General features: G+C 42.3%; 1 protein-coding gene across 1 annotated transcript in view; it reads right to left on the bottom strand.

Moving 5' to 3' along the window:
• LOC142160968 (alpha-2-macroglobulin-like) overlaps positions 1 to 16,971 on the bottom strand; it is a 99,960-nt gene that overhangs the window by 69,557 nt on the left and 13,432 nt on the right. Inside the window, exons 2-5 of the mRNA XM_075216125.1 lie at positions 15,354 to 15,537; positions 8,829 to 8,985; positions 3,481 to 3,533; positions 3,058 to 3,078 (exon numbers count right to left, since the gene is read on the bottom strand). Of these exons, the coding sequence (XP_075072226.1) occupies positions 3,058 to 3,078; positions 3,481 to 3,533; positions 8,829 to 8,985; positions 15,354 to 15,537 (415 nt within the window). The remainder of the gene's footprint in view (positions 1 to 3,057; positions 3,079 to 3,480; positions 3,534 to 8,828; positions 8,986 to 15,353; positions 15,538 to 16,971) is intronic.

Raw genomic sequence — 16,971 nt, 5'->3', positions numbered from 1 at the left:
GGGAGGGGTGGGGGGTCAGTTGCCGCGAGTCGGGGGAGGGGGGGTCGGGGGAGGGGCTAGTGTGGTGGCTGGTCAAACAATGATCACACTGTCTGTCAGACAGACAGTGTCTATAAAGTTATTTGTCAGGACCCGCCCCCTCCCCTTCCAGGATGCTGTGCTCCGCTCCACCCCCCCCCTCTGAAAAGAAAGTGAGGAGCGGCCATTGCTGAGCAGAGAGAGTGAGTCCCCTGCATCTACTGCTGACTGCTATGCTGACCATCCAGGAGGGAAGAAAAATAGGTAAGTAAATGTTATATTGTAATTAAAATATATATTTAAAAAAAAAATAGGAAATAGGGTGTAGTGGGGAAGCAAAAGCTATGGGGCAGGGGATATGAAAATGTATAATGATTATTTTTTGGTATTGTATTTTTTTGCATTTATGTATTCTCCCCTGTCCCTCTCATCTACCCCACCTGTGCCACCTTCTCCCCAGTCCCTCTCATCTACCCCCCTGTGCCACCTTCTCCACAGTCCCTCTTATCTACCCCCCTGTCCCACCTTCTCCACAGTCCCTCTCATCTACCCCCCTGTGCCACCTTCTCCCCAGTTCCTCTCATCTACTACCCCCCCCCATGTGCCACCTTCTCCCCAGTTCCTCTCATCTACTACCCCCCCCATGTGCCACCTTGTCCCCAGGCCCCCTCATCTACTACCCCCTCTGTACCACCTTGTCCCCAGGCCCTCTCATCTACTACCCCCTCTGTGCCACCTTGTCCCCAGGCCCACCTTCTCCCCTGTCCCTCTCATCTACCCCCTTGCACCATCTTCTCCCCTATTCCTCTTACTTGTCATCCTGCAGCCCACTTCCAGCACTGGGTTTATATGTATTTAAAAATCCAAATTTATATAGTGTATGTCGTGTAAAGTACAGGAAATAGAGAATTTGTCATTTTCATATTCATAATCTATGATTTCTATTTTCCTCCACATAGTGTCTATTGCAAAAAATACAGGTGTAGCCAAGGGCTCTTATATTTCTTCCCTATAGTGAGAGAAATTTGTATAGGTTACACCTGTATTTTTGAGGCTACCAACTACACAGCAATACAAAAGAATTCATTCAGTAAAGTGCTAGCCACACCCCCACATTAGGTTGGCCACACCCACTTGGCAAATGTCACTCCCACTTAGATGGGGGGGCGCCGGTGCCCTGTCTCGCCCAGGGCACTAAAATGTCTAGTTACGGCACTGCAATAGGCCCTATATAATTTTCAGCCTCAGGCCCATGTGGCCCTTAATCTGGCCCTGCCCGTTACTATCATTAATTTTCCCTACTTATTGCTTTTGACAATATCTTCCTACAGAACAATAATTAATTTAGTAGCATATTACAGACATCAAATCTTTGTTACATAAATTTGAAAACAAACAAAACAAAAAAAGTTTTGCTACAATGGCATTACCAGAGTCATTACTATTGTATGAAGAGTGCAACATTCCCCTCAACCCTTATATCTTCTATAGCCATCCACTGAATGGACCAATCTGGGCATGATTCTGGAGAAACAAGGGATCCCCTTATTTTATCATAAGACTTATTAATAAAATATTATTTTTTATCTTCCTCCTACACTAATCCTTGGAAATTGAGAGGATAAAGTCTTCTATCAAACTGGGAAGAAAAGGCTGGTTCATATAGAGATGGCCTGTCTAGCAGGCTGGATTGTGGGCATTCTCTGGAACATTTCTGAGATCGGTGAATATGCAGTATAGATGTGCAGGGTTGCTAATAGGGGGGACACAAGTCACGGGTCCTGTCATGTTGAGAGGGGAGGGGTGTCGGGTGCTGGCATTTAATCACGTTGCTCGCTAGGTCCAAAAGCCTCACGCATCACAACAACATTGTCATGGTGCTGGTCAAATGACATTTGGACCGTGCGTTGCAGTAATTTCTCATGTGGGAAGGTCACTGTACACCCCACCACCAATACAAAGTTCTGCTACTTATTATAGTTCCTATATGTTTGGTTTTTACAGTACAGTAAAGGTTACAGAACCATCTACAGTCTACAGCTAATCTTCTGACCTGCACTAATTGGTAAAAACCTGGTTCAAAGTTACCACCCACCTGTTGCAAAACTATCACAGTAAAACAGGTGTAGTGGATTACTATAAAAGTCCTCTCTCTGCCACAGCAATTATAAAGTGACTAAAAAGGAAAATATCCAGAGTGGCATAGTTCATGTACAATCAGATACTCTGGTGGACAATGCCAACCTATGAATCTTTGATATTGTCAACCATAACTTTTTGATCCAATTCTGCATGCGGCTCAAATAGTAATACATACCATTGAACCTTCACTTGACATTTTGCAATTAAAGAAACTCCTCTCTCTGGGAGAGTAGTGCTCAGGATCATAATTTGTCAGTGGGCCCATAATTCTTATGGGCGGTCATACTGATTATTTTGATGCATATACATTTGAGGTGCAACAAAAATTAATGTGATAGTAGCAAATTATCCCACAGCCAAGCCCACAAATTCAATATTTCACCAGGAAAGAACCATGGTTGACATCTACCAATGTATTTACTCACAGCCAGTATAGATTAATTTGACATCTTCCTGGCAGTGATAGAGTACTCACGAACAACATGCTAAATAAGTGGTTAGAGGGCCAAGGCTGTGAGTGCTTTACTTGTAATTATTGTTCCTACCTGCTTCAGAGGTAGGCAATCTGTTGTTGTCCTGGTGTTGGTGGACTACAGTCTTTGGCTGATGGGGCATGCTGGGACTTGCAGATCCACAACAGCTAAAGAGTCACATAATATGTATGTCTACTATCCACACTGCTACTAGATTATCTCTCAGTGACATTTGGAATAACATAATAATAGTTCAGTAATAATGTTGGTCAGCAGAATTTGTTTTAGAAAACGATCTGTAAAAAAGTCTACATCAGTTGACAGCCCTAAGCAATCCTGTAAATAAAATATTGACATATTGCCAAGTAAGAAATTATTAATTGAAGTTACTTTCCTATAATTAGACATAATTCTTAATTCTTACCTGAATATAAATCACAGGAAACTGAAAGAGAAAATAAGAAACTTGTTAACAAAAAGAACTGAAAAGAGGAAACACCACAGTAAAAATATTTAATGGAGTAAAAGAACATTCTTCTTTATGTCTGCGCAGTGAGGTCTGAATAACAGACTCATATGTAAATCTCTACATAGGTCAAATACTGTATCCAGGTCACAAGAGGTCAGAGAAATGTTACAGAGATTTTGCACTGAAACCAGGGCCAGATCTAGCACTTATGGTGATTTCTGTGAACATTTGACAATTACGGCAAAACCATCAAAGATTGTACTTGTCTAGGGGATGACGTGTTTTCACTGCACATAATATGTGTGCTGAATTCAGAAAGAGGCTGACACATACAGAGCACTGTGGACACACAACTTTATGTATAAATGTTTTATATACCTTCTCGTGTGTTGCATGAAAATTTTCATCCAGGGATACAATACGGAATTGGACTATATAAAAAATAAGAAACACGAACTCAGTTATAACCATTCACTAAAGACAAGGTTGTGCACAGCCATTCTGCTGCCAAAGACTGCAACTGGAATCCACAAATTATCAACAACTGTACTTTAATCTTATATATTAAAGATAAATACCACTGATTAGTTTGCATAATGTATTCATGAACTTGCTTCTTTAAGGCGTATGCAATTAAGCTATTAGAGATAGTAGTTTAACAAATCATGGGGTAAATGTATCAAGCTGAGAGTTTTCCGGCGGGTTTGAAAAACCAATCAGATTCTAGCTATCATTTATGTAGTACATTCTACAAAATGATAGCTAGAATCTGATTGGTTGCTATAGGCAACATCTCCACTTTTCAAACCCGCCGGAAAACTCTCAGCTTGATACATTTACCCCCATATCACACCACAATGATTTTGGAGATTTGCAAAGTTTGACTTTTAAAAAGTTAGTTGAGACTGTCATGTGCACTATTTAAAATTCATTCCATTAACTAATTTGAATGTGTCAGGCGCCGTCCGCACGGCCGCCTGACTGTGTGATCGCGCGTCTGGTTGCTAGGCTAGGCTCCAAATACCTCTGAACCCATTGCCCCAACCGTTATCTCTGACGGCAGTCGACGGAAGTCGTGTCACTCACGGCTCCATCTCCTCCGTGACTTCTCGTGTTCGGTTGAGGGTAGGAGTACTTCACAGCGAAATGATCCAACTTTTGGTGTTGCCGAGGTCCATTAATCCCCTCATCTTGGGGCTACCATGGCTGAGAAGACATTCTCCTCAGATGGATTGGGACCACGCTCAAGTTATGTCATGGGGTGAAGGATGTCGCTTTGAATGTCTGTCTAGAGTCTTGCCTCCTAAATGTCAAGTAATGGCTCAGTCCGAGCTAACCCACCTTCCTGAGGCCTATATGGAATTCCAGGATGTATTCAGTAAAGTGGAAGCGGAGATCTTGCCTCCTCATCGTCCCTGGGATTGCGCTATTGTTTTATCTCCTGACCAACCCATCCCCAAAGGGCGGACCTACCCTTTATCTCGTCCAGAGACGTCAGCCATGTCTCAATATATTTCAGAAAACCTGAAACGGGGATTTATCCGCAAATCTACTTCCCCAGCGGGTGCAGGTTTTTTTTTTGTTAAGAAGAAGGATGGGTCTCTTCGGCCTTGTATTGATTATCGTCCTCTCAACCGCATCACTGTCAAAAATCGATATCCACTACCTCTCATCTCCGACCTCTTTGACAAACTCAGTGGATCTCAAATCTTTTCCAAATTAGATCTCCGTGGGGCCTATAATTTAATTCGCATCAAGGAAGGAGACGAATGGAAAACGGCCTTTAACACCAGAGATGGACATTTCGAGTACCTGGTGATGCCCTTCGGCCTCTGCAACGCCCCAGCCATCTTCCAAACCTTCGTTAACGATATCTTTCATGACCTGTTATACACTTCTGTGGTAGTATATCTAGACGATATATTAATATTTTCTAAAGATCTGAAGACTCATCGGGAACAAGTAAAGGAGGTCTTACGTAGACTTCGGAAACACCACCTCTATTGCAAGCTGGAGAAATGTGTGTTTGAGATTAGTCAGGTATCTTTTCTTGGTTTCATCGTGTCGAGTCAAGGTCTTTGTATGGATCCCACCAAGGTGTCAGCTATTCTGGACTGGCCTCAGCCACAAGGCCTTAAAGCCATTCAAAGGTTCATCGGCTTTGCAAACTATTATCGCCAATTTATTCAGGGATTCTCCACCATTATAGCCCCCATTACAGCGTTAACCAGGAAGACTGCCAACCCTAGGGTCTGGTCTTCGGAGGCCATGTCTGCCTTCATAACATTAAAGAAAGCATTCTCTTCAGCCCCAGTTCTGTCCCAGCCAGATCAAGAACGACCTTTCTTCCTAGAGGTAGATGCATCCTCAGTAGGCATTGGGGCGGTGCTTTTTCAAGAGTCTCCGGCTGGCTCACACAACCAGTGTGGGTTTTTCTCCAGACGATTTCTTCCAAGCGAATGTAATTATGGAATAGGGGACAAGGAATTACTGGCCATCAAGGCGGCTCTGGAGGAGTGGCGACATCTGTTGGAGGGGGCTATATTTCCTGTTACTGTGTTTACCGACCATCGGAATCTAGTGTTCATTCAAGAGGCTCGTTGCCTTAATCCTCGGCAAGCCCGCTGGGCATCCTTCTTTGCTCGATTTGACATGAAACTCACATTCTGCCCGGGAGCCAAGAATGGACGTGCCGATGCATTATCTCGCTCATTTGACGATTCCGATCGTTTAAGACCATTGGTTCCGCAGCATATTATTGATCCTTCTAATATCGTAGCCCTTACTAGGACCAAAACGTCCTCTCCTCCTCCAGGCCGGTCATTTGTGGAACCCCATCTCCGGTTCAAGACCCTGCAGTGGGCTCATTCATCCCGCATTGCCGGCCATGCTGGAATAAAGAAGACAACATCGCTGCTTTGCCGACGCTTCTGGTGGCCTAATGTACGTGCCGATATTGAGAGATTTATTGCTTCCTGCACTACTTGTGCTCAACACAAAACTTGTAGAAGAGTCCCGGCAGGCCTTCTTCGTCCACTTCCTATCCCCGATGCCCCTTGGGAAAGTGTGGCCATGGATTTTATCACAGACCTACCCCTCAGTGCAGGGTTTACCACTATCTGGGTGGTTATTGATCGATTTTCGAAGATGGCACATTTTATTCCTCTAACTGGACTGCCCACGGCCAGTCGTCTGGCAGATATCTTTATCAAGGAGATATTCAGACTACATGGGTGCCCGAAGGAGATCATTTCGGACCGCGGAGTCCAATTTACATCCCAGTTTTGGAGAACCTTTTGTAAAAGAGTAAACATAGAATTGAAATTCTCTTCGGGATACCATCCGCAAACCAACGGACAGACGGAGCGAATCAATCAGGATCTCGAGACATTCCTCCGCTGTTTTACCTCCGACAACCAGAATAAATGGTCTCAATTCCTTCCTTGGGCGGAGTTCTCCCATAATCAACACATTCATGAGTCTACCGGATTCTCTCCGTTCTTTATTGTATACGGAAGTCACCCTGTGTTTCCGGATCCTTTTCCAGTATCCTCTTCACCGGTTCCAGCCGTAGATACTCTTTATCGGGAATTTTCTCTCATTTGGGCTAAGACTAAGACGGCTTTACTCAAGGCTACTCAGCATCACAAAATCTTTGCAGATCGTCATCGGAGGGCCACTCCTCTCTTAAAGGTGGGAGACCAGGTATGGCTATCCACCCGGGACCTAAGACTAAAGGTTCCTTCTATGAAGATGGCTCCTCGATTTATTGGCCCGTACACCATCATGCAAGTCATTAATCCTGTATGCTTCAAATTGAAACTTCCTCCTTCTCTGAGATGTCATAATACTTTTCATGTCTCATTACTACGACCACTGGTACTCAATAAATTCTATCGACCTCCCGGTCGTCCCCCACCAATACAAACCTCTTATGGAACTGAATTCGAAGTCAGTCGGATCTTGGCCTCTCGCATTCTTCGTGGCAAACAGCAATTTCTGGTCCATTGGAAAGGATTTGGCCCAGAGGAGAGATCATGGGTGGACAAGCAGGACCTTCACGCTCCTAGAATTCTTAAAGAGTTCCTTCAAACAGGAGGAGGAAGAGGAGGGTATACTGTCAGGCGCCGTCCGCACGGCCGCCTGACTGTGTGATCGCGCGTCTGGTTGCTAGGCAACCAGACGCGTCATTTCCGGATTCCCCCTGCCATCCACTTCCCCCGCAGTATGACGCGCCCCGTTGCTAGGCAACGGGACGCTATGTATTCCCGGCGGCAGGCATGACAGCGCTCAGCGCTGAAGCTGATTGGATCCTCACATTATTTAAACCCCTTCCTGTCCTCTAGTCAGTGCCAGAGTATCAGGTCTTCCTGCCTCCAGCGTTTCTGTGTACCAGTTGCTATTGTTCCTGACCTTCCTCGTGCTGCCTGTGACCCTTTTGACCCGGACCGTTTGACCACCCCTATCTGGATTCTGCCTTTGTACTGCGCTCCCTGAAGATTACCGACTCGGCTTGCCTCACCATTCTTCTGGATTTCCCTTTTGTACCTCCTCTACCTGAACGTTGCTGAACCGGCCTGTCTGACACCCCCTTGTATCTCGCTGTGGACTCTAGGAAGGACCGCGACCTGCGTGTCCCTGCAGCGGAGTCCATACTTCCTTGCGGGGGTTCCTGGTGAATACCAGGGGCACGTTAGACTCCGCGCCTTCCTCTGAGTTGCGCCAACAACAGCAGGTACCTTCTACCAGTCATACACCCACTAACAGTCGTGACAGAATGATGACTTTATGCTGATCTAAAGTGTCTGCAATACTGCTGTACTGTGCCTCGGAAAGAATAAAAAAAACTTAACTGAAAATGCAATTCATATTTGAATACAGTTGTGATTTTCAACTAGAGCGCTGCTTCATGTTGCCCCATTATAGGTGTACCCCTGACTAACCTATATTACCAACACAGGGGCAAAAGCAGAATTTGCAGAGGGGGGGTTTCCACACCACGCCACTAGTGGGCAGGACCAGCATGCATGGGGGTGTGGCAATAACTTTAGAGAATGCTTGGCTGCTCTCCAACTCTTCCTATCCCCATAATATACATGGGCAATGCTGCGTGCACTACTGTTAGGTGAATGCGGCTCTCTCTTTTCGAGCAGAGCTGTGTGAAGCGGGGGCAGGGTCCAGCCACCTCAATTATACAGTGCCCAAGGCTTGGAGGGGGGTTTCCAAGCACTAGGAACCCCACCCCTCGGTTTGCCTATGCAACACACACTTTGTACTAATGTTTGCATTATAAAAGGAGCATACTGGAGGTATAAGAACTGATTTTGCAGTTACCACAATCATTGGATGTAGAGAACTTAGGTCATATGAATCGCATGAGTAAAGAAGTAAAAACAAGGTCAGTGCCACTTCTAAGTAGCAACCAGCAGCAATACGTATTACTACAGCCAGACACAGTAACAAAGCTCTAAAGTTAAAAAGTGGTTGCAAACATTGTTTCTGCTATTTATAACTGTGTTTATCAGAACAGGACATGAAAAACTATAAAACAGAACACTGAGTATTAAAGACATATGAGATTTGTTGTTTTTTCTGGTACTTATATTCTAGTTTTTATAAAATATTTTCAAATTACTTTGTGATAATAATAAGCTATTTTGTATTAATGACAGAATTTCCTAATAAAATGGGATCATAAAGAAAGCTGCAGTTTACAATGATGTCACCTTTCTGTCCAGGTTTGTAGATGGGTTTGTCGGTCTGGAAAAACACCAGGTTTTGTATAGGTCTGATAAGGACACTTCTCCTAGACTTGAAGTGCAGAGAGTCACCCACGGCATCCAGTGTAATGTATCCCACTTTCGCGCTGTCTGTCTTTGGTGTCTAATAGGACACAAAACAACATCAACACTGGTAAATAACAGAGATTGGGTGTAAGTGGTGGTTAAACATTACAAATGATGCCATTTTATAGCAGGTACTGGGGCACTAATTATAAAACTAAGTATAAAGCAACATATGGGCTTTCACTTTGATTGTTAGGCATGAAGTATATTTCTGCCAGGCACATAACCAGGATCATTACCACATTTTAGAAAGTGCCACTGTGCTAATGCTCTGTATTGCTACTGGTGGGATTCTGGTTCAAGATGGGAATGTGCATTGCAAAAAAAGTACAAGTGCCTCTTTAATTGCTTCTTATTATCAGTCAATTTAAAGATTTGTGTTAGTCCTAAAATAGTGTAAAATATAGTTGTGAAGTGCATTCTCACAGTCAACTTTTTTTTTGTTTAGTGAGGGGTGTGGGGCTTGATGACATGATTCTCCATCCACTGTATTGCAGGTAAGCACACCTGGAGGGAAAGCAGTGAAGATGGCAGAATCAGCTTCAGCCCAGACACTAGCCCAATCTACTGCAGAGCATATGCAGATCGCTACTCGCCCCAAGGATGTAAATAAGATGATCCCATTTCCTGTCCCTCCAGATAATGCCTTTAGGAAACAATCATCTCTCTCAGGGGTATCCTAATCATGGCCATTGCAGTGGCACAAAAGGAGCACAAAAGGAGTGCTCAGAGTCTGGCTGAATTTGGCACGAGAGTCTTCCTCAACAAGTCTATTTCTACTTCCAAGCTTCACAAGCACAAGTGTAACACCTTGGTTCAATCCTGTAAGCAATCTGATTCCAAATTTTCCTGTCAGTAGGAAGGTGATTTGCTAGAGAATTCAGACTTTGAGGATCCCACAGGGTATCAGAAGAACCCATCCAAAAAGCAGGGAGTAGAAGATTTAGTGCAAGCTGTAAGACAGGCTCCCAGCATTCAGGATTATGAGGAGCCACAGATCCCTGATATTTCACAATTTAAAAGGAAAAAGAAACAGTCCAGTTATTTTCCTTCCTCTTCACAATTAGATAAGATACTCTGTAAAGCTTGGACAACACCTGAGAGAAAAATCCAAATTTCTTACAGACTGCAGACTCTCAATCCTGCACCTATCATGTACCTAGTGAGGATACTGAGAGATGGGAGTCCACTCCTAAGGTGGGCACATTCAAAATGCAGAGTGGCACATATAGAAAAATACAATTTTAAATTATATTTATGTTGTTGCTGGAGCCACTCTTAGATACATTCTAACTTCTGCCTGGGTCAATAAAGCAGTGGACAAATTGTCAAAACAGGGTTTATTGTCAGGTAAGCCAAGGTTTGAACTATTACCCTAGGTGGCCCACACTCGGGAGGCATTTCAATATGTAGGTGATGCCTCCCTTGATGCAAGTCTCAATGAAGCCAGGATTTCAGCCTTGGTGATTGCAGAGTGTAGTACACTCTAGCTTAGAGCTCATTTGGCACCAAAATCTTGTTTGGACATGTATTGGATAAAATCATCAATAATCAACAATAAGGACGTAGGGGAAGAGCTCTTTTCTTCCTGTTAACATTCCCAGTCCTAGAAGATAGCCTATAGAGTTTGATCCTTTTGCTTTTCAGATAAGTCAAGGGGCACCAGCTCTAGAGGACAATCCTCCTCTTCATATGGATGACATTCTAGAGGGTAACAGGTTTGGTCAGCAAAGCAACTAGTCTTCAAACCATCAGATAGGCAAATATCATGATGTGCTCTCATTATCCAGGCGTTCTACCTTCACCTATTCTGGGATCAGTGGTTCAGTTCCAATTCAAACATCTGGTTGAGAGGAATCATGGAGCAAGGTTACATCATAGACCTCTTGAAGTTCCCACCCAATCATTTTTACACCATGAGACAGTACAAAAAGATTAGCCCTATAGGAAGCCATTCAGTTGTTGCTCTTTTGGAAATGGGATCACCACTCACAAGGAAAGCAGTGGTTGAGTGGTTTATTGAGGAAGAGGTAGAGTTATGAGGAGGGCTGGTAAGCTTGAATAAAAGGATAAGTTTTATTGGCATGTTTGAATGCTTGGAGAAAAATGGATAGTGTAATTAGGCGTGGCTTAGGATTGATTTTGATTGATTTTGATCAAATATCCATATTTGACTTTTCGGTCCATCTTGAACCTGAAATCCTAACCTAACTCTAGGTGGAGAAGTCTTCAAGGTCAATAATAAAGGGCAGGGAGCAGGATGAAATTTTAGCTTCCATGGACAAGAGATATAAATCTGTATGTCCCAATCTGGGAAGGCCATTAGTGTCTCTTCAGATTTGCGGTCAAATTGCACAATTATCAGTTTCGGGCTCTACCCTTCAGTCTGGCAACAGCACCAATGGTATTCACAAAGATCATGGTGTTTATAGCCTCTCTTCTAAGATCCAGGGTAGTGACAATTGTTCTCTACCTGGATGACCTACTAATCTAAGCTGGATATGCATCCTTTCTCCAAACCCAGTTGCAGGTGATGGCCCACACTCTAAATTCACATGGGTGGATAATAAATGACAGAATTCGACCCTATTAATGGCCCAATGGAAAGTATATTTAGGGCTGTTATTCAATGCCAGACTAAAGACAGTGTTTTGTCTGGAGGACAAAATCCTTGTTCTACTGAGACTACTAAGGTCTCTCCTGACTTAACTGTGCATCAATTATATTATGCATGAAGGGCCTGGGAAATATATTCTCCACTTTTGAGGAAATGCACTTTTTATGCTTTCACTTAGGAACATTCCAAATTGAAATTCTGGCTAAATGGAACAAGTCAGTCCATCACTTGTCCAGTCAACTTATCAAACTATCCCCAAGGGCTCATCTATCTCTCTTATGGTGACTGAGGGTCGACAACCTCAACAGGGTTAATCACTTTGTCATTTTAAAACCGATGATAGTAACAATGGATCAAAGACTGTAAGGTTGGGGAGTAGTGAGGCTATTTCATTGCTTGAAAGGACTTTAAATTTTAGAAGAGCTTGAACTGTGCTAGAACTAAGAGCAATGTTGAATAATTTGATAAAAGCACAGATACTTATATGGGGGATGGCCATAAAATTCAAGCGGACAATCCCACAGCAGTGGCATACATGAACCGTCAGGGAGGCACCTAAAGCTCCTTAGTAATGAAAGAGAAGGAAATGCTTTGCAATCTCAGCGGTGTTCATTCCAGGGGTGGAAAACTGCAAAGCAGACTTTCTAAACAGACATGCTATTTACCCCAGTGAATGGACTCTGCACCTGGATGTTTTACTACAAATTGATTGAACCACAAGGTACAGGAGTTTTGTTAGAGAACTGGGGATCTGAAGGTGTTTCTTCTAGATGCCATGTCAGTGCCTTGAAAAATTAAACTGGTCACTTCTTTCCTCTATTACACTAAGCTTCATTGGATCCTTAAAACAATAAAGAGAGATGTTGCTCTGGTTATCCTAGTGTCGCCAGACTGGCCCAGATGTTCATGGTGTTCATGTTCATGGTAAACAGACATTCTAAAGCTGGCTGTAGGCCTGTCATGGTATCTTCAGCTAAGGCAGGATGTAGCTCAGTTGGCTTTAATGGTGTGTGGAACTTTTAAGGTAATGATTCTTAACGCTAAAGGTCTATCAGGCAGAGTGTTTGAGATCTTGCTTATGGCTTGAATCCTGTTTCAGCCAAACATTACCATAGAGTATGGAATGTGTACATATCCTGGTTTTAGAGAAAGGGTATTCAAACCTCTGTATTTAATTTGACCAGTTGATTGTTGTGTTTGCAGGATGATCTTTACATCTGGCTATTCTACAAGAGATGTAGTGCCTGAGTCATTAAGGAGAGCAAAGCATAAAAAAGGAGTAACTCTGCACCTGGGCAAAACTATGTTGCATTGGAGGGGGAGATAAATTTAAAATGTGAGGACAGACTTATAGTTGGGGTAGGACATGTCCTAAATCACCTTTTAATTTCAGTGTAAATATAAAGCTATCAAGTGTGTGTGTGCTACATAAAAAAACAGCCAGTATTTAACTAATGTGCAAAATAATAAACTCATTTTCACCCCTTGTATTGTAACATGGTTTATCCAGGAGAAGATTTACTCCTTTTTTTGACTTGCTTTCCTTAATGACTCAGGCCCGCAGACCTTATTTCAGAGAGTACTGCATGTGCAGGCACTGTACGTTCCTCCTATAGCTCCAAGGAACCTTAATTTGGTCCTGACAGCCTTACAACATCCTCCATTTGCAACTTTGTGGATTGTATAGTTTATATTCTCACTTGGCAATCTCTTATTTAAGAACAGTTTCAAAGCTAGGATCTGTATTAGGTAGGCCTCCATTTGTCTTGTTTAATGAAGACAGGGTTGTCCTGTGTAAAAAACCCATTTCTCCACATAAGATGGTGACAGATTTTGACCTGAATTAGGACATTGCTATTCAGTCTGTAGGGTAAGTAGGCTCTTCCTCCGAAGACAAGTCCATTTCAGTGTTGGATGTGGTCAGGGCTCTGATGTTCTACTTGAATAGGACTTTAGCTATCAGAAATAGAGGCTGGCTTTTTGTCCTATATGACGCTCAAAAGAAGGTTTTGCCAGCTACTAAACCATTGGTAGACTGATTATTGCTGTTATTAGACAGACATATATTGGATCAGGAAAACCAAATCCTAGTTCATTCTGTCAGATCGGCTATTGTTTCCGGGGCACCAAAGGGCCTCGTCTAGGTAACTATGTCTAGCAGCAACCTGGTCTTCTGTTCATATGTTCACAAGATTTAGTGTATTTGCATCCAAAGAAGCTAGTTTAAGTGGCAACGTATCGCTTTCAGGTTTGGAATGCCCCCATGGTTGTGGCATCTTCCAATTGGAGGAAAGAGAAAACAGAATTTTTACACTTATCTTAAATCCATTTATCTGATTCCATTCCATTGTTTAATATTGAATTTTTTATGTTTCCAAATATGAAAATTGTTCTTCTTCTTGTTTATCTGATCTTTTCTATAATATCCTGTGGGGTTTTGTTAGTTGGGAACTGAGGTTCCTAACTAACAAAAGGGGATATAGACAGGGAGATGCTTTCACAATTTAGTGCCTAACTAATGGTCCAGTTTCTATACCTCATGGTCGCTGTGTCACCCAATGGGATCAAAGAAATGGATTTACGTATAGAAATCCTATTTTCAATGGGTTGTTATTAAGCCTCTTTTAAAATATCTAATTTCTTACTGTTTTAAATGAAAACTATATGTGATACTGTATCACTGTAACAAAATAGAACTGTGGAAACAAGTCTAGAATATGCACGTATCTCGCACAAGACACTGCAGAAACTTTAATTATCTCTGGCATTAACCTTGCAATTGCCTTATTACAGATCTTCGCCAACTAAACTTTCAGCCGACATCTATTTTAGACATCTTAGAGATGCAAATTCGGATTCCAGCAAACTCCTCATCATATAGTTATTGCACAAATGTTTTTCTTTTTCTTTCAGAATAAAGATGTTTTACAAGTCATCATTTGACCTCAAATGACTCTTTATTACTTCTCTACTATTTTCAAGTAGATTTTACACTCGTCCTAATGGTGAGTGTACACATATTTAGATTTCATCTTCATGCATGTAATATACATTAGTACTATTATTCTTTCATTTTTTATGATTTGAGTGAATTTTGCTTGTACAATTCATACTAAATCCCCTTTTCTTTTTTCCGTTTCCATCTTTGTCGAGGTCCACACCATTCTAGGATACTTCTAGCATAATTCACATAAAACAATTGGCACTTCCCCCATCACTTTCCACTGTCTACTGTTTCCATACTGCAAATTGTGAAGGTGATTCTAACTTGTGAGTTACAAGCAGGGCCGGATTAACCATAGGGCTAACTGGGCTACAGCCTAGGGGCCTATGGCATCCAGGGGGCCCTTGAAAGTTCTCAGCAGCAGTATTGATCGGTCGGGAACGGGGGCGCCCCCAGCCAGATCAGTGCTGCTGAGCACTTTCCCTGCAGTCCTTCTCCGGCGCACTGTAGTCTCCTTACTGAGCAGATCTCGTGAGTGTCACTCTCACGAGATCTCCTCAGTAAAGAGAGCACAGCGCGCCGGAGAAGGAGGAGAAGGAGGTAAGTGCCGGGGGGGGGGGGGGGGGGCGGCTCGGATCACTGGGGGGGGGGGGGGTGGCTCGGATCACGGGGGGGCCCTCACAGGGGAATAGAGGCCCCCATAGCCCAGGGGCCTCCATTCCCTTAATCTGGCCCTGGTTACAAGTGAGTCTTATTAGGTTATCCCTGACAAGCGGCACTAGTCCTTACTTTCTATATTATCTAATAACTGAAAAAGTCATATGCATTGATCTCCAAATCTCACCGCAAATGTGACGCAGCTGTCCTCCTCGGACTGTGTGATGCATTTCTCTAGTAACGTTATGTTCTGTTGCTGTGTCTCCAGGGTAACGGTCACGTTAACAGACTCATTAAGATGGGACAGCTGTAGGCAGAATTTCTGATCGTTTCCCATCTTCAATGTTGTGGGAACCAACAGCATATATGTTCTGATGGAATAAGAATAGAATGTTAGGGAAAACAATTTAAATAACAAAAACAATACAGGTGTAATTATTAACGCTCTTTCGATCATGTAAGGTATCATTGATCATAATCAATGGTTGAATATTTCACATTACTATATCAGTATATTGTACTCTAATTATGTACAATTTTTATCAAAGGGAATAGCAAAACTCTCTTTCCATTTTTGCAGAATGGGGCTTCAAATCATTTGTGGTGTTGGCAGTCACACAGCAGGGAAGCTGGTGGCATTCTCCAGAGTGGGCAGCGGTCAGCATGTGGCAGCTACATTGTGCCCAGCAGCTGAGGTGCCCAAATGGGCCCCAAAGACTGCTCCCCTGTTGTCTCAGTAGTTACACCCATGCTAACAGGCTGATACTAGGCTCATAATACTAGGTTCCTTCTTTTCAGAGCTATTTTTGCATGCTCACTATTCATTCTATAACTTCTCTTATGTAACAAATCTTTTATTCTAACAGTTTTAATAAGTATTTAGATCTAAAATCTAATTTATTTAAGCTTAGCTCGTACTTAGTTAAAATATTTAATATTCAATTTAATTTACTAACAGTATAGGAAGGTTTTCTGATAAATGATTAAATTCGGTGTAGTCTAAAATGCCGACATAAGACACGCCCTTTGTTATTCAACTTGTTTAGAGAGGAAATGCATTTTATAGGAGAGTGAGGTGTGTGCCCATGTTCTCCTATTGGTTGTTTGTTATCTAATTAAACCTTGTATGTCAATCACCAGGCTAGGGTTCTGACCAAGTGCAGGTGATGAAATGCGTAGGGTTGGGCTGGCATACTTCTAGCTTTGCAGTGAAGCTTTGTAAAAGTATTGTATGCTGCACTCTGTTGGTTATATGACACAGCTGGAGATTCAACGTTAGATAAACTAATCAATAAAAAGTTGATTTTAATGCACAATGAAGCTCCCCGTTTCTGTAGATTTTTCAGAATCTTTATAGCCTTTGATAATTCAAAAAGGTAAAAACTGCAGACTAAACAAGTGTCTTAGTGCATGAGGCAATCTGAGTATTCATTTTACTGGGAAGAATCTCTTATCAAAGCATCTATACGTGTTGTTAGTGTTCTATTATAAAGGAACTTTTTTCTATGGATGGTATGATTAATAATTTACTATTGTGGAAAAGTTGGTGAAGCACACCGTAATAATTATATATATATATATATATATATATATATATATATATATATATATATATATATATTATAAATAGCTAGTGGCGTGTGTTAGTCTGTCTGTGTGTGAAAAAAAAAAAACCAAGCTGCAGCGCCACCTGCTGGGCGGAGTTATACACTGACCTACTAAATTCTTAGTGTGTGTGGAAAAAAAAAATTCAGAAAGGGCTGAAATTTGGTATACTAAGATGTTTTTAATTTGTTAATTTAATT

This window comes from Mixophyes fleayi, chromosome 6 (genome assembly GCF_038048845.1).
Source record: "Mixophyes fleayi isolate aMixFle1 chromosome 6, aMixFle1.hap1, whole genome shotgun sequence".
NCBI classification, from domain to species: Eukaryota; Metazoa; Chordata; class Amphibia; order Anura; family Limnodynastidae; genus Mixophyes; species Mixophyes fleayi.
Note: the sequence above shows the minus strand (reverse complement) of the source record. Positions and strands in the feature narration are given on the sequence as shown.